The sequence below is a fragment of the Oreochromis niloticus genome, linkage group LG16 (assembly GCF_001858045.2).
Source record: "Oreochromis niloticus isolate F11D_XX linkage group LG16, O_niloticus_UMD_NMBU, whole genome shotgun sequence".
In the NCBI taxonomy this organism is placed as follows: domain Eukaryota; kingdom Metazoa; phylum Chordata; class Actinopteri; order Cichliformes; family Cichlidae; genus Oreochromis; species Oreochromis niloticus.
This window is the reverse complement of record NC_031987.2, coordinates 30,778,691-30,797,403: the sequence shown is the minus strand read 5'-3', so window position 1 is coordinate 30,797,403 and position 18,713 is coordinate 30,778,691. Positions and strand designations below refer to the sequence as shown.

The 18,713-nt window shown below is 39.2% G+C and overlaps 2 protein-coding genes across 16 annotated transcripts in view; one reads left to right on the top strand and one right to left on the bottom strand.

Moving 5' to 3' along the window:
* The window catches only part of caska (calcium/calmodulin-dependent serine protein kinase a), a 173,160-nt gene that overhangs the window by 75,898 nt on the left and 78,549 nt on the right, over positions 1-18,713 (top strand). For all 15 annotated transcript variants that reach the window (XM_025903759.1, XM_005475249.4, XM_025903757.1 and 12 more), the window contains exons 4-5: positions 412-489; positions 633-705. In XM_025903759.1, coding sequence (XP_025759544.1) covers positions 412-489; positions 633-705 — 151 coding nt within the window. The remainder of the gene's footprint in view (positions 1-411; positions 490-632; positions 706-18,713) is intronic.
* Positions 7,211-9,050, bottom strand: LOC112844132 (uncharacterized). The gene is made up of 2 exons (XM_025903764.1): positions 8,114-9,050; positions 7,211-7,984 (listed from the first exon to the last, which is right to left on the bottom strand). The coding sequence occupies exons 1-2, from the start codon at positions 8,338-8,340 to the stop codon at positions 7,465-7,467; spliced, it is 747 nt and encodes a 248-aa protein (XP_025759549.1). The 5' UTR covers positions 8,341-9,050; the 3' UTR covers positions 7,211-7,464.

Sequence of the window (18,713 nt, the reverse complement as noted above, 5' to 3'; positions counted from 1 at the left end):
TGGATTTGAATCCCCGACCTTCCTACTGAGCTATCTCCTCCCCCAATAATGGTGTTATGAAATACACTTTTCTACTTCCTAACTCCTTAATAGTTTCTGAAGAAAATGCTGAAGCATAGCAGAGGCTTACAGAAATATTATCAGCATCATAGCGGCTTCTTTCGTGCTACATGTAGGCGACCTGGTCCAGCTGTGCCTACCTCAATTCGCAGACGCTAAACACAATTACTGCTTCTATTCTTCTGACCTGTGTCTCCTATTTCACCTTCACAGCCAATCAAAAAGAAGCACAGCACTGAAGTTTTAATAAGAATGGCCTTTCTTTCTTACTTGTATTTGTGGCCTGACCTTTATGCCAGTCTGACCCTCTCTCACCGTGAGTCTCTTTCTCTTCCAATTTCTGTGTGTTAGTATGGATGGAGCGGACCTGTGTTTTGAGATCGTGAAGAGGGCAGACGCTGGCTTTGTCTACAGTGAAGCCGTGGCCAGGTGAGATTTTATAGCTTTGATTTACTTCCCTGAAAGGCTTCCTGATGCTTTTTTTAATTTGAATCAATATTTGCAACCATGATTTACACAAACACTTAACTCTGATGAAACAATGACCTTGCACTTTCCCCCCCCCTGCTTAGTCACTACATGAGACAGATCCTCGAGGCGCTACGCTACTGCCACGACAACAATGTCATCCACCGAGATGTCAAGGTATTTTTCATCTGCTTAGGTGTCCAACTACTAAGTGGAGCAGCCCACATTTAAAAGTTCGGTTGTTTCTGTTGTCACGTGTGTTAAAATGCAGTTTATTTTATTAAATTTTTCTGCATTTTGGTGATTTTTATTTTTTTAGACTTTTATCTAGTTTTGTCCAGTTTTGCTGTTTGCTAAATTAGAATTGTTGTGACTCTGGATTGGCTTGTCTTAAATTTAAAAGAATCCAGCTTATAATCCCTTAAAAAACCTTTTGGATTGTTGGCCACCCAAAACAATTGAGTAGGTTTTATAAGTTGTTCAGTTGACAAAATTCATGACCTCCCCGAGTTTATTGAATCCTTGCAGCGTGGAGGCAAAAATCAAACATTCTCTATAAATGGGAACGGTGCAACATCCAATGTTAAACGTGTGACCTTTTTTTTTTTTTTTTTTTTTTTACTTGTTTAATAACCTTGAAGGAATCAGTGCTGAGCTTATGTCATCCCAAGGCACAATTTGTCTGTCCATTATGCACAAGAATTGCAAACCCTGCTTAAGGTTGGACGATTGGACGAATATAGTGACCATCGATGATAGGCTGAGCCCTTCGCCGATTGTTTTTACAAGAGCGATTTATTTTTTTTGCCCATGAGTAAGTTTGCTAATAATGTAGGTTGAAGCTAAGAGAAGCAGTCAACGGAAAAAATAATAGTGCTGCGTTTGGGTGGGAACATATACGTCTGCAAAACCTACATATACCATTCAGAAGTAAATTCACCTTCCCCCGGTACATTCACTGATGCTGGTGTAAGCCCAGAGAGAACAGCTATGATTTCCAAAAGGAATCTTTTTTTTATTTTATTTTTTTATTGGTTATCGTCATGGACAGTTTTTCACTTTGCTTAGTTATCTTAAATAAACTCAGGCCCACAGAAGATGTGTTTCTGGCTCTGATTTATTCAGTATACTTTTACCTTGCAGTCATGGATGCAGTAAGTGACGTTCAATGACGGTGGGTTTTTGAGCACATGATGTAATTTTAAGGTTGGAATTGTTTTTGCTCAAGGCTATAGGCCACAGTCGATCAAGTGTTTCACAGCCTTCATTACAGAGTTTGGGTTTTCTTAATATTTCATTGATGTTATGTACCGGAGATGATGAAATCCTCAATTTTTTTTGTTTTTTTGTTTTGTTTGCATTGATGAACCGATTGTGAGATTTTTCACTATTTGTTTTATCAGTAGTACACAAGCAGTCATACCCCTCTCCCAGTGAATGCTGGTATCAAATTGGAAATAAGGAAACATTTTTCACAGTTGTTTTGGTTGCACCAGTTTAACACAGTGCACTTCCACTATTATTTTCCCCCACATTCAAATCATCTGGGCAGTTCACCAGTGTAGAGCTATTAAATATGAAGCAACAACAGAAGTAAAGGTTTGATTTGTATTAGCCAGTAACTTGACACAGTTTCCAATATGTTTTAAATCGAAAAAATTGAAGTACAGTTAGAACTAATGTGTGAAAAACCGTAACCCTTGAGTACAAATTTAAGATTGAAAGAATTTGAGTCACAAATGGACATGTTTTTCACTGCAGAAGACACAGAGGGGAGGAGATTGGTTGGCTGTTGTTGGCTCTGGTACCAAGCAGGTCCACAGCAGTGCAGCTCTTCTGCGTGAGGCTGTAATGGAAAAGAATGTCAGCAGGGCTTCTCTCGAAACACTGTGGCTAAAGCTAACATAACAAGCTAAGAGGAGAAGCTCTGCGGATCACTTGTGCTGGTTCTTCTTTCGCTCACGCCAGACTATGTAGAACTGGTCTGACATGAGTGATGAATGAGTGAGGAATGTGTGATCAAAAGTAGAATCTGTATCATTCTGCTTATGAGGTCTTTTGCATCTAAAGTAGTCTTTGACTGCTGGCCGTGGGGGTCATACTCTCATCTTTAACATCACTCTGGGTTCTTTACAGCTAGCTTTGCGTTAGCTGTCTGTGCAGATGCTTGCAGAAGGCTGATGTATTATCAGCAGTTGTTTCTGGCCTGGACACAGTCTGCACTTACTGTCGCATTCTCAATTTTTCATTGCTCCACTATTTTCCTCCTCCCTGAACACAAACTGAAATCAGCTGACTACATTACATGTGCACAGGGAGGAAAAGGCATGCGTGATTTTTTTTTTTCCCTTTCTCTCACTTATTGTGCAGATAATTGAAGAACCTTGTAGCACAAGTAATGACACAACTGTAACTATACAGTGACTACAGTAAGGGAAACTGATCATGTACTTTAGATGTCATCACGCTGCTAGATAAGGACAAATCAGCATCAAGGCTCCTCCACCGTGATCACAGTCAGACTTGGTGTGGGATATAAAGCGCTTTAATCAAATGTCATGTATACAAAGTGAAGCAACTCGTAGTGCTGAGTGTTCCTAACGAAGCTCTGGCTCCAGCCTGCTGTGTGATACATGGCAGTAAACAGTGGACTGGCATCTCATAGTTTGTGCAGTGGTAAATCTAGATGTCGTGATATGAGAATTCTTCATGCTTCTGCAGTGGGATTGATATGTAATGCCTTCTCCTACATTTCCCGTCAGTATCTCTCTCACACCGCCTGCAGCTATTTGATTATGTGCGTGCCTGTGTGAAAAGGTCAGTGTAATTGCTTGCGTCAGTGTGTCAGTTGTTTGATTGCACGTCAGTCTTTGGTATTTTTGTGAAGGACTTTTGTGCTGCAGGCAGTAAGTAGCTATTGTGTCAGTCAGTTTTAACCAGCTTTTATGGCAAGTAGAGCTGACTTAGGGAAAAAAAAGAAAAGAAAAACTGTTTTGCATTCACATACCCTGCGTCACACTTTTCTTTAGTGTAAAAGCACTAAAATTCCCTCTGCAGTTTGTGAGGTTAATGCTTTTATGAGATATTCACAGAGCTTAATTAGAACACTTTAATATATGTACTTTACTGACTTGGACAAGGCCCATAATGCATATTTTGTCACAGTCAGCTCCCAGCTGTTTTATTACTATATTTCTCTTCAGCATTGTGCCTTGGTATTAGTCATTATAGTCTATATAGTCATATCTCTGTGTCTTCACTCTGCTGCGCCCCTACATGGATCCCTGCTGAATCACTGGCTTAGTGTTATTGTCTTGATACCAGCCTGTGAGTTTGGAGGGGCATGATGAGATGATAAAGCTGCCTGTTTGCAGTGATAATATGTGTTTCACTGCCATTCACTGTTTAGGAAATACAGCCTTTTTTATATACTGTCCACACATTTCAGCAGTTTTGCACAGAGTGAAATCATTGCCTAAAAACCGTATTTTAAAATGCTAAATAGAGTGGTTAGTGCTTTTCTACTCTACCCGAGCACTTTATACAATATGCCTTATTCAACCATTCACACCAACACCTTTTTCTTTGCTTTTTCTACATAAGTACTTTCTGTCTAACATCCACACACATTCAATGCATCGGAGAACAACTTGGGGTTAGCATATTTGGCATAGAATCAAACCACCAACCTTCCAGGTAGTGGAAGACCTGCTACCCCCCCCCCAAATTCATGTTCACCATAATCTTTTAACCCAACAATTGTTGTACTTAATTAATCTGAGTCTTTAAAATACTTTTGTATTCCTCTGTGTTGATTATTTTACAAGTCCTTCTCTGTGATTTGGTTGTATTGGTGACAGAGTAGTTATATGTTCTACTGACTGTTTCATTTCTGGAGTTCAGTGAACCCCATTATTATCCAAATTCAAGTCCTTTTCATTTTATATTTACATTATTACTCATCCACATCACTGAGCATTTAATCTGAGGACCATAAAAATGGTTGCTCAGATCCTGCCATGATGTTTCAGGTGTCAAAGCTTTTAATTTCACTTTTGTTGTTGTTGTTCTTGATAATTTTCCATCTGAAGTGCAGCATCTTAAAAAGTTTTCTTTACTGCACTTCATTTCTGTGGTAAAAACTTGGTTAAATACCATAAATGTTGGTATGTGTATCGCAGCCTCTGTGTCAACAAGTTTTCTCGTATGGGGAGTACAGAGTAGGTGTTACTGACACTGTGCTGGTGAGCAGCATGTTTGTCTGCGGACACATTTAAATTCAAGGCTTGTTGATTTTTGGCCTTGTATCACGTGTATATCTGTATAATGCTGTTTAAATGTAACACAGTGACCCAGACCGCTCAAACTGAAACACCAAATGGAACTCACTTCCTCCTGCTTGTTGTTTCACCTATTTGTAGTCTTATGTAAAATATCTCTCAGTAAAGGCGGAGAATTTCCTGGAACTGAAAGATAAGTTGAGATCTTTACTCGCAGCCAGTTTTAGGTATATATTAAACATGCATGCTGCTGTAGTTGAACCATTTACAAGTAAAGCTTAACAATCAAATTCACGTCAATACTAACCAGTCAGATAAAAATCATTGATCACATTGGTCCTTTATTTTTATTTAAGAGTGTTAAACGTTACCTCCAGCTTCTCATTTGTCAGGATTTACCACTTTTTTGTCTCATAGTATTGTTTTGGTATTAATGTGTGAGTAACAAAACTGTATGTCTCAAAAACAACACGAGGAGGTCACAGCCACCACAGACATCTGATTAAAATAGACAAGTCTAGCTCATCACTCTAAAATAGCTCCGTCTATTTAACTGCAGGATGTTGACTTGTAATCAGCTGCATCAGCACAGACTTGCTATGATGAAGTTATCAACACAGAAACAAATTAACTGAAGTTACTAGTGATCAATAAACTTGGTGATTTTACTGAGTTGTAGTTGACTTTTAAATGTGACACATGAATTACAAATAACTAGTTTGTTATGTAATCTAGTTACATGTCTAGAGCAACTACCAACTTTTACTGATTATTTCATTTAATTTCTGCTTTATTTTTCAGGAAGATACATTGTACCAAATTTAGCTGTTATGTCATTTCCATCTACAGTCTATGGGTAGGTCAAATAAATAGAAATGCATAAAAAAACATCAATTAATAGATACATTTTACTAATAAAAATGCAGTTGGAATGCAATAGGCCAGACATCCCAGCTAAAGTTATTTCAAAACCACACAGACGGTATCCAAATCCAATATATGCATTACCTTCACACATAAATATCAAATGGATTTAAATGTTTCAAAATTTCAAAACCTAAAGTAGCCAAAGAATTAGAAACTGTGAGATGGCTGATGTTGAGAAATGTTGTTTTGACTGAGTTACAGCCTCCTTTCCCAGCTGTAACGTCTCCTTTTTTGCCTGTGTACCCAGAGTCTCATCTTCTGGCTGTGATTTCGTCTGTTTTAAAAATGAGTTCAAGGCTGATTGTGAGGTCAGACTGGGGCTTCTTCTCAAGTTTGACAGATTGTTTTTTCTTTTTTTAATGAATTGATGCAGTTGTTGTCACCAGTGCTCTAAACTAAAAATAGACGTACGTAATTTTATTTAATTGCATTAATTATCTTTACTGTCTTGTGACTAATGAGTGTAGTTCTTTAGAAATCTGCCTCTGATACACAAATTCTCATTTGAGCAGACATGCTTTCAGTGAGAACAGCCTCACAGCTGCTATTCCAAACAGTAACTCTGATCACAATTTAATGCATTTAATGGGAAGCCTGTGAACTGTAGCTCTGAACAAAAACTGGGTTACTGAATAGTCACTTTTTGGGTTATGCTGGTATTTGTATAGACAACCAGAAGATGTTCACCTATACATGAAAAAAGTCAATTTTCTCCAGTCGTGTTGCTGCATTACATACATATATATATATATATATATATATGGACATAAAAATAAACATCATCTACTACGAGAGCTTAAAATGAGCACTGCTGTGATGATGTGTGGCGTTTCACATGGTGTTCTGTTGGGTAATTCCTAATGTCAGCTTTACTTTGCTTTAGGCAGCTGCTGCCAGGTTGTCAGCTAGTTCCCCTGCACTAAAACTACTTAGTCATCGCTGTTTTAAATGGAACATCTGTTAATATTTGAATCTAAAATTAGCCAGATTATTAATCCCTGGATTGAAAGAGCAAAACCCGTGGACTAAACTAGTCATGTCCAGAGTAATGCATTCTTGTGGAAAAGACAAACAAAAATCAGGAGTTTGTCTTTCTAAAGTTTTTATTTGTCAGATTTCAAAACTGATACATTTCAGATACTTTGATTACACAATACTAAAGCTAACACAATATCACACTATACGTATAGAGGGGGAACATTAATGGAAAATTAATTTACTCTCCCCTCAGTTGCCCTTCACAACTGCAATTACAACAAGCTTAATGTGCTTTAAAGTTGATTACTCTGCAGCAGTCTAGTCAAAGGAGCCATCATTCAAGCCCAGCCGTGCAGCACCAATGTTTTTTCACAGATTTCAGAAGACGGTGTTTGTGCAGGATAACTTGGAGATGGCCCTAAGACGTGCATGGTGTTGTTAAATCATCCCCCAGATATGGTCGCGCATCTTGTTGTAACCTTGCTGATCTCTTCCACCAATTAGGAGAAGGGGGTCTTTCTGCCAAGGAGACAGCAGGCATGGTGTGTGCTGGACAGACTCGGTGTACAAACTCCCAGATCTTCTTAGATTTTGAGATCAGAGTCTTTCATAAGGTTTTAAATTTCAAAGTCAATTTCAGATTTAGTTTCATTACACAACAGTAAAACAAAAACAATATCACACTGTATGTAGAAGGGGAACATTGTAGATCTAAATGGAAATTAGTGGAAACTAATTTTCCACTCTGCTCTCAGTTGTCCTTTGCAACTGCAATTACAACAAGCTTGATGTGCTTTAAAGCTGAAGGCTCAGCAGCAGCAGTGTGGTTTGGATCCATCTCCTCAAAGAAGCCATCGTCCAGGCCCAGCCGTGCAGCAGCAACTTGGTTGGGTTTCTGAGAGCGGCGTTTGTCCAGGATTTCGTGTAAGATGGTTTTAGGACATGCATCATGCTGTGAAATCATCCCCCATATGTGAAGTTTGATGACACGCCCCGGCTGTGGTTGATCGTCTTGCTGTGGAACTTCTGTGCCATCATCCCAAATCTCCCCAGACTCAATCCTCTGGAGAACTCGTTGTAATCTTGCGTCACTGTTGATCTCTTCCGTCATTTGGGAGAAGGGAGTTTTTCTCCCAAGGAGTCTGCGAGCGTGGCGTACACTGGAGAGGCTCAGTGAAACTCCCAGATCGTCCTCAATTTTTAGCTGAATGTCTTGCGCAGTCATCTTGTCATTGCTTTTTGTTATCTCATCAATGGCAGCCAAGATATTGCTGTAAAAGATTAAAAAGAAACAAGAAAACACCAGACAAACATTAAGAGAAAAGCAAAAGGTATTTTCTGCAGGATACCAGTCGGGCAGTGTTGACAGACTGTAGTAATTCAGTCCTTTGATTACTTACCGACTTTCGCGGCAGGGTTGTCTCTCCTTGTAGTGAACCCTTGCAGTTCTCACTGAAACTTTAATGCCCAGGCTGGCAAGATATTGCTTGAACTCGTGTACTTGTCTCATTGCCCTCATGAGATGAGTCTCCTGGGATTCCTCCTTGCTGATGTGTGCCATGTCTGCTGTAGTACAGTATGTTGCGATCGGCAGCTTGGTAAATAACAGGAGCTTATCTGCTCTCATTTATATAGTTCAACTGGGTGGGTTCCAGTAAACTTCTGAAATACCCCATACTTGACCTAACCAATAAGAGTCCATTTACAATCCCTGTTTAGCAGAAAAGTAGGTCAGTCATGTAGTGTGTAAATTGTGGTCCTTAAGTGGATGACAAGGGGAGGTGTTAAAATGGCACGCCCACCAGGTGCAGGCAGAAAGGTACTGAAATGTTAATGATGTGTCTGGCTTGTTTTAACTGCCAGACAAAGAGCTCAAAAAGCCCCAATCAACTTCAACCAACGACTGCCCCCTTGGAGACATCCTTGATTAGGTATCACCGTCGTTAATTATCCTATATGTATGTGAAAGAAACTGTTGTAACTGACAGAAGGTGCAGTTTCAATGGGTCCCAGGAGCAGGAGGTCCTATATTATCACAGCAGTGTCTATACACAGTGAGCCAGCAGCTAATGGTCACATGATTACTAACAATACTTAATAAGTACAGAAATCTTACATGTGAACTAAAATACACGGGCTTGTTTGGAACAAAAAAAACCTGCCCGATGAGGCATTGATGGACATGTTTATTCAGACCCTGGATGTCAACAAGACTGCAACTGCTTTCAAAACATTATTCATGTGTTTTATTGTAATATTTTTACTGATTTTCTTAAATCTTTGAATCTGACATGTGCCCTCCATAAAATAATTAATAAACACTAAATCTTTTTTTTTTTTAACACTAACACTAAATCTAATAAAACTAAACTGAAACAAAAAAGCTCACTCTGGACACTAACTGAAGCTAAACTGAATTTACAGTTAAAAGTCAAAAATGAAATAAAAATAAAAACTAATTATAAAATATTAAACTATAATAACTCTTGAAACTCTTGACACTTGAAACCAAGGACCAGCTGGACATCTAAAGTTGAGCCCTGCAACGAAGCAGGGCAAATCCATACGGTAGCGAAATAGACTGATATAGTTCTGAGCAGTGTTATGACTCTAACATGAATGTATGAAATTGTGCTCATTTTAGTCTTGGACCCTTAAAAGTCTTAGAATTTAGAAGGGCCCTTGTCAAAGGAAAACCTGGAAGGAGAGCAAGAAACACAAACTCAGTTTATTTCGTGTACACGGGCGAAGCTTACTGCGTGGCAAGACACAAGCAAGTCGCGCAGAGCCTCAGTCCGTTCTTTATTTTATAGCAGAGAATAGATTACACAGCATCTCTAGGTGGAGCATATGTAAATAGAAGAACATCTCTAGATATGGTTATCACATGAGTGGCCGTTATCCATAAGACAAGAGGAACTAGTATGTTTTGTCATATCAGCTTCAGGTTGGAACTGTCTCTGCCTGAGCGTGTGTGACGTTGTAACTCCCTCACGCATGCTTCTGTTCCTTAATCTGTAGGTTGCAGGCACATCATGTTTTCACAAGAAATTATACTTAAGCAAAATAAAGGTTATCAAAGTAAGTAAATGTAAAAATCTCTTAACAGCCCTAAAAGTATTGACTTTTGACCTTATTTTAATCTGTTTAGAGAACTTTCTAGCATACAGAAATTCTAGCATACAGAAGCATAATGCAACTGTCATTAGAGCCAGGCTATTTTTGGAACAGGCCAGACTCTTATTCACACTCCAAGCTATACCAGCAAGAAAATCATGATAAACTGACTTAAACCTGCAAGTGATTTAACTTGCTTATCTTATTGAATATAAGTGTTGAGTTAGCAGCTAAATGGGTAAATTTACATCAAGTAATCACATTTGCCTGGTTCTTTTTTTAATTCCTAGAACTTCCTCAGTTCAGTTAACTCCTTGAGGCTGTTTTCATCGGAGTAGATGAGATACATTACATAACTTACATAACTGTTGTAGCATATGGCTAAACGTCTATGCTTGGTCTGGTGAGGGGGTTAACTCAGACCAAACCTGTTAGTCGGGCTTAGTGGACTGCTGGGATCACGAGGGAAGCTTGCCAGCCACACTCCTTTATCGTTAGAATATGATATGTGGTATTAAAAAGGCACCTTGTGTTAGATCAGTGAGGTAAAAATGCAGCTTTGACATTGTCCCACAGTAGTATTAAACTTCTGTTATCAGTATCTAACAGTGACTCTGAGCCCCTGTCTCCAGCTCATTAGATGTACTGCTGAGACGTATGCCCTTTACAGGGGACACAAACAAAATAGAGCATACACATGCAGTGCTTCGGCAACAAAACTGTGCTTGTTGAATATGGAACAGTGTGAACGTGCCACAGCTTTCCATGCATAAAAGTCACTGAATTCATCCCAGTCCTCTTGTTCAAAATCACCATGATGGCTGCGTATTCATCTTCCCCCTCGCTTCACCACAGACCTCCACCAGTGACAGCAGCACCAGCGCGCTTGTATGTCTATTTTTGTGCATCTGTGTGTTTGTCTTTGGCCTCACTGCTACAGATTGTGTGCATGCAAATGCACCGCAAACAGCGAGGCAGAATGAGTTTATCTGCGTCAGCTTTGAAAGCAGAAGTTGAGAGATGAAGAGAGAAGCCAGCACAAGATTGAAGGTGAACTTTTGTGTTGTGGGACTGTTCATATATCTGGTGTCTGTGCTATACAGCCAGCTGTTCTGAAGTAAAGTCATGCTGAATGTTGAATCTGCAAAGCATATCCGGGCTCTGTGTTGAGCCGTCTGAGGAAACCATAAACACAGCAACGCTTTGATGTAAACCTGAGGAAAGAGAGAGTGGCGCTGACACAGACCTATACCTTAGTTTGCAGCAATAGTATCTCTTCATTCTCCAGGTGCGCTAAGGTGAGATCTGCAGTCAGATCTTCTGAATGTAAGGAACAGGAAGTGTTCCCTCTGTGAATTTTATAGTTTCCCTGTCTTGCATATAACACTGTGTGTCTGCAAGAAAACTTTGCACAAACTTCACGCTTCAAGCCTTCTAGTTAAATTTGTGCTCGTCACGTTAGAGAGAACTCTGCTGTACGCTGCGGTCAGACTCTGTTTGTGCTTGTCCCTTGTTGAGCTTTTGGTGGTCTGTGATAGGTCAGTTTTTCTTACTGAGTTGTAAGTCTCAAATGTATACCTGTGGGTATATCTGCAGAAAGAAAGCAGCATGTTGGACAATCTTGAAAGTAAAGATGAGTCCGTTCAGGATACAAAATATAGGAACAGTGAATGTAAGTTTGCACATGTTTTATATTGATATATTGCTGTGTCTTTAAATGCTGGTCTCACTAGTCTGCAACAGATAAACTGATTATTCAGATTTTAATTGTGTTTATAAGATACAACGTCACGTGCCACCAGCCTTCACCGATGCCAGCTCTCTCTTTCTGTGATGGAAAACTGAAAACAAGCAACATGGAAAATTGGACCAATGCTAACCAGCAAAGTTTGGCAATACTGTGACGCTGAAATTGGGCGGCTGTGTGTGTTAAAGTAGACTATAACCCACTTGACAAGCACATTTCTGGTGCTAGCTATGCTAATGTTAGCAACCTTCATCAAATTAGCCTGAAATGTCACACACTAAAGTGACATTTGAAATACAATGTGACGATTGAAGAATCCAATTAATGGTTTCAGATGGCTCTTAAATACGCGCTATTATCTGTATGTAACTCTATCCATTAGATTAAATGTAGTCATTCAGTCAACTTCTTCTTCTGGGGCGATCGTGGCTCAAGAGTTGGGAGTTCGCCTTGTAATCGGAAGGTTGCCGGTTCGAGCCCTGGCTTGGACAGTCTCGGTCGTTGTGTCCTTGGGCAAGACACTTCACCCGTTGCCTACTGGTGGTGGTCAGAGGGCCCGGTGGCGCCAGTGTTCGGCAGCCTCGCCTCTGTCAGTGCGCCCCAGGGTGGCTGTGGCTACAATGTAGCTTGCCATCACCAGTGTGTGAATGTGTGTGTGAATGGGTGGATGACTGGATATGTAAAGCGCTTTGGGGTCCTTAGGGACTGTTAAAGCGCTATATAAATACAGGCCATTTACCATTCTTAGTAAATTAGTCGGCAACACACATCTGACAAAAGCATGTGTAATATCGCTAGTCCCACATTAAAGCTGTTTTTAACTGAAGCTCTGGCAAAAAGTGATAAAGTATGGTGTTGCACTATTTACACGGAGACACCAAATATCGATATTTTATTAAGTAAATAAAATATTCTGGGAATACTATAAACAAAGTTGGTATGGGTTCAGGGATCTTCTCAAACACCACAATGCTAAGATAGTGTTAGCTGAGCGCACTTCTGTTAAAGCTCAACTGAAGTGTGTCCAACACTGGATACACTGATTGTGAAGTATTGTGATATTATGATGATATATATTGTTTATTTGGGTTTTCTGGTCATTCACACCTCGACTCTTAATGCAGCAAAAACTAACAGCCTGTTATAGGTTGTTAGTTTTCACAGGACAGGTTTCTGTTTCCTGCTGTGGCATTGTGCCCATTTATATATTCAAGGCAATCACTAGTCAGCATATTTTATTATTCTGATTATGACTATTATTATTACATTTATACATTTTAAAATGTCAGAGACACACAGTTTTGTAAATATCCCAGCTTACTGATTGCTAGTTTCATCCTGTTTACTGGAAGACAGACTGAGGTGATACAGCTATCTGTCTGTCATTGTGCTTACGTGTTAGACCCTATTCTCGGCTTTTTCTGGGGTGGCTTTGAAGCAAATGCCACTTTCTACATATGAATGGGGACGTGTGATTGATAGGAGACTCATTTCCCCACTGACTGCTTGTCAGTGACTTGAATGTCAGCTGTTTTTACAAGGTAAAACGGTCGTTCTCCTCTCAGACCTCTTCGTGGTACACTTGGAGGACTATTAGCAGCGTCGTTAGTGCTGTTTGTGTGACGATGGGTGGAGTGAATGGCTTTTTTAATGGCTTTCAATGGGCCTTGAGGTGTCGACCATGAAACTCAGTCATTGCAGTTTCACAGTTGAGCACAAACGTGCACAGTAATATGCATGGCACGTGAACTGCTGCTTTTTAATGTGTCTGTGTATGATGGCAAAATAACACCTCTGAGTAGCCCAGTGCTTGTCAGTTTTTCTTATGAATTTGCAGCTACATTTGTTTGTTTGTCTAATCTAAACAGAGATGACTTTAGTTTCCCCTACCCTGTGAAACGTGCTGGGAGGTCAGTTAAATCAACCAGTCCATATATATGTATAAAAACAATGCTGGTTTCCTTCAGCTGAGCCAAAGTGGGAACTGTTTAGACACAGAGTAGAGGTCAGAGTTGGTCTGGGTTCAAAGGATCAAATACTTCACAAGGGCCCACGTTTTCACGTTTTCATGCCCACGCAGAAATAATCATAGCTGGGGGGTTTTAGCCGTCCATGTAAAACAGGCAATATGTTTAGTGCTGTTTCCCCTCTGCTTCTGAACAAAAGTGAAGTTAAGTGAGTTAAAGTCTCTGCTCCAGTGTTTAATGGGATCCTTGCTATCAGATTCAAATCTGCATCTCTTCATATTTGGTTTTATTGGCTAGTGAGTTTCCAGACAAATATTAATAGTTATAAATTCTTTCCTTTCCCATGACTGTGAGACATTAGACTCCACGTTGGCCTCTGATCCGTCTTGTTTGCCCCCCTTCTAGAAGGATGGAGACACCGGCTGACTTTTTGCAAAGAAATGAGAATGTGAACTAACATGTTGTGTTTATAATACTGGCTCTTCTGTGCTACTCTATTTCACAACTGCTGCATTGCCAAAATCCTTCCTGAAATGCTGCTCAGGTTATTTAACTCCGCTAACATGCAGGGCACTCTATGGTTTATTGGTCAACCTCAAAGATCTCAATGACTTTAAAGACCACAAAGTTTCAACATCCTGCTGTGACATGTCTGGATGCTGTGATGTGTCTAAGATTGTACGTCATTTTAGTTCACATCCCACACCAATATTCTGTTTTGGGCATAATCAGTCCAATATTGTGTAGTCAACCAGGAATAAAATATTTTGCTCTTTCCCCTGTCCCTTTGTCCTCTCACATATATAGACTCAAATTGAGTAACAGCAGAAATTAAAAATTAGTGCGACAATAAAACGATTGTAGGCTGCTGCTAGTTTGCAAAGTTCTCCTTATGTTAAGCCTTACAGCTGATTAAAATGTAAGGAACCTCAACTGTTGTATTAATGGCAGTACATAGGAGCTGCTTCATTTGAACTTTGACTGTTTCATGCAATTCCTGTATGAGGTGCGCGTTTGAAAACCTAAAAACTTGCACAAAAAAAACCCTAAAATAAAACAAACCCCTGCAATCTTAATGACAGCTGGCAACTTTTCAGACTTAAGCAGCAGAACACCTCCTGAAGCTGCTGGCAGTAATGCACTTTTTTGTCTGAGTGCATGTTGCATGAGCCCAAAGAAAGGCATAAGAAACCACTAAGTCACAGTCCTCAGCAGCAGCAGAGGAAAACCACAGGAAATGATACAACGTCTGAGGAGATCCACAAAAAATGCCCACGCCCTGTAACTTAACTGTAAACTATGAAAAAAAACTGAGCTTGCTTACCAAGCCTATATATGAAATGTATAGGTGTAAGTAGGGTTGTCATGATACTAGAATTTCAAACTCAATATAGATACCCAAGAAAATACTTAATACTCAACTCACCCATTTGGACCCTGCCCTGCAGCCACAGCTCTAACGGTGGAAATGTTATGTCTTGAAAAAGTCAAGTTTGTAACGTTAAGATTAGATTTAACATAAAACAAGTATTTAAAATAAAATTTTAGGTGTTTTATACAGTTTACAAATCATTTTGATAATTTCATTACACATTGTAAAAGTAAGTATATATTGTAGAGTATACTAATAAACAGAGGGTACAGCAAACAATACAATACCTAACATTTCAGTGAGATAGATGAACTTGTTTTAAGACAATGCATCTTGGATGTGGAGAATTTTCATTTGTTCCATTGGCAGATTTTTTTTCACTTACTTAAAGATATTTTTGCTTGAAATAAGTGGAAAAAAAATCTGCATGTGGAGCAAGTGAAAATTCTTCAGATCCAAGATGCACTGTCTTAAAACAAGTTCATCTATCTCACTGAAATGTTACTCTGTAGCTGATTGTATCTTATTTTAAGTGTCATGAGATATTTTTGGCTAGAAATTAGACAAATATACTTGGTAAGATTTTGAGTTTTTGCAGTGTGAAGGCCTTCTTCAACACAAAACCTTTAACCTAACAATAATAACCTAACAATAACAAGAATTCCTGTTCAAACAACCACACTGGGTTGCTTTTGCTTTTGTTTTCTGCTACTTCTCTGTCTGTTTCCCCTTATAGACACTCTGCCTAATCACCAGTATGACCTTGACTGAACTCTTTTCTGTGATGTTTTTATGTTTGATGCCAGAACTATTTCAGCTACTAGTGCATGTGTGTCAGCTGGAGGAGGCAAAGAGGGGACTGTTGGTATCAATACTATTATCGATACTAGTATCAATTAGTATTTCAGTGACAGTTTATTCTGACAACCCTAGGTGCAAGGCACAAACCCACTTACCTACTAATTAGTGCTAAATGTCTCTCTCCCTAGCTGGAGCACAAACGTCTTGGGCAGGTCAGTATAACTTGCCACACAGTATACCATGTTATTTGTCAGCTAATTAACAGTAAAATCTTCTAAATGCATTCAACAGGTCAGTTTAAGAGATGTGAAAGACCCCAGTTAGCACTAATGTGTCAAAGAGCCCTTGCCTTTGCAAGCTTAAATAAGATTGTGAGGTGTGAGTCACCTCGATAAGTGTGAGGTGTCCAGTTATAAAGTAGAAGAAAGTATTTAACAATTCAAAAGGGATATCTCAGCAGGTGTAGTCAACAGTTACATGAAAACCTTCACTTATTTTCCAGTTAGCAAAAAGCTCCAAAAATGGCCTGCAGCTGAGCTTAGCATATCTCCACTTGTTATTTTCCTCTTCTTCCAACCACCACCGACTCACTGTGAATTCCTTTTCTCCTGGCTATGTTTCTTTGGCGTTTGATTTATTTACTTATTTATTTTTTTCCTCTGGCCTGTGCCTGTCTGTCTGTCTGTGAGTGAGTATTTGGAGGAGAGCACACTGGAGGGTATCTGATACTCTCTGCTGCCTGCTTCAGTCTGAATAGCTACTGAGGCCCCTGGGGGCCAGGGGATACACATCTGCAGGAACCACACTTCACAGAACATTGTCTTCTTGAAAATTCCCCCAACACACTCTCACACATCTTCAGCACAAACAGTAGTGCACACTCTAAACCCTTGGAATCAATGGACACACAAATACTAAAAAACACTTTTCACACACAGGCATCAAACACTGATCAGTAAGTAAAATTTATTTATATAGCACTTTTTAAGACAAAAAGCTGTTACAAAGTGCTTCACATGGGAATGAAGGCATGTCAAACAGACAAACAATATATGATCACTTGTTGTTGCACATGAGGACCTCACTACGGACATTTTCATGCATACACAAGCGCAACACCATGATATCACATCACGGCATGTGAATCAGAAAGAGAGAAGACTGATTTTAACATTTTACCACTGTTAAGTAATTTGTATTTGTAATGACATGTACTCTCAGTTTACACCTGAAAGGATATTTCTTTGTTGCAATGAAATACTATCTACTTTACTATCTTTAAAACCTTTATTTGACCAGGAATACCTGGCTACTTGCCTCCTTTGGGCCCATGTGCGGAAACAGTGTACCCACACTCTGTGTGTGGGCTGTTCAACTGAGGCCCCACCCATGTCCCATGGTACATTATCACCACCAACTGGTTTGGCATGTGGACCAGTATGCAGTGTAATTTTAAAAACAAAAAAGCTACTTTTCGCTTCTCTCTTATTCACAAGAGATTTGGAAGATTCCCAGACATAACCTGAAAAGGATTTGTCCTCCCAAGCTTGAACCAGGGAACGTTTGCTTGATAGCTACAAATGTAAACCTCTAATCAAAACAAGTCTCACTTGGAAAATGGAATATGACTGGATATCTTTCACTTATTGAGTTTTGTTGGAGTATATCAATAAGACCCAGTTTAACTTCCATTCTACAGTATTGATATTGATGCTTGTCTTGGCTCAGTTGTAGCACAATAGAATCAGGACTCTAATTTCAGTATGTTGCTCACTGAATTGTGTTAAATATTTATTTTTTGGGGGGAAATAAAAAAAATATACCTCAAACATAAACTATGAAAAATATCTGAATCTTTCTGTGTTGACTGTTACGTCTGTTTTATTTATAGTCTGTAGCACATTTAAACAGCAGAAGCTGACCTGGCCTGGGCTTTAGAGCCGGGCACATTTACATTCCAGGTCTCCAAAAAAGCCTTTTTCACAATACATGAAAAGCTTAACGGTGAGTTTGTTGTATTAACTAATTATTATTAGTTAATTTTAATGGAAAGTGGAAATCACAGTGATCATTAAAATGTGTTCAGAATTAGCTAATTATTATCATAAATCATGAGACGCTGCTCTCCCCTATATAAGCTTTACTTAGTATTAGGTCAATACCAAAGTTTGTGGTATCAAACAGAAATAAGTGAATGGCAAATAGCAAAACTGCTGTATTTACATAATGTAAAGAGTTATTGACGTCAAAGTTAAAGAAACCTGAAACATCAGAATAGATAATAGAGCAGACAAATGAAATGCATGGAGAGGAATACAGCAGTGGCCTCCAGAAGGACAAAGCAATACAACTATGGGTAGGAGCTTTAACGTTCGACACATTTAAAAAAAGCAACTTCCCTAAACACAAGACACAGTTTCCCGAGATCACACTGAATTGTCAGAGCCTCGCTTGCATGTACTGAACTGTTGCCTGGTGACTTTTTCTTTTTTTATGTTATAATCAATATGCATTTCCGCCATACACTGATATAAAAGAAGGTAGCAATTTTTACAAGGACGCTCGCTCAGTCCTCAAGTAAAACCTACGCTGTTGTCTACCAACTGGAAGGTCTGTGGTTTGATCCCCATGTGTAAACGTATCTTTCAACACATGCCGCCCCAGTGTGGGTTTCACTTGAGGAATGAGCGAGCGTGGGGCTCCCTCCAAGAAACACATATTTTTACCCCTGATGTATTCATGAGAGTGAGTGTGTGAACGTTAGATAAAAAAGTACTTAGCTATAAATAAAAGCACTGTGTGAATGTGTGATATGTGGAATGGCACTTATATGAGAAAATGCTTTGAGTATATAGATTTCATTTACATCAGCCTCATACATTGATTGTTTTTTTATGGTTTTTGTGGTTTATTATTACTTAATAAGTTTATATCATGTTTTTAGTGACAGCATTTCATACTTAAATGTTGAAATAACCATTTACTTCATTTCTTCT

Excerpts from the sequence above, each read along its gene's own strand:
- LOC112844132 (XM_025903764.1), bottom strand. The coding sequence starts at position 8,340 with ATGAGAGCAGATAAGCTCCTGTTATTTACCAAGCTGCCGATCGCAACA. Across the intron at positions 7,985-8,113 it reads CAACCCTGCCGCGAAAGTCG|CAATATCTTGGCTGCCATTG; the intron begins GTAAGTAATCAA and ends AATCTTTTACAG.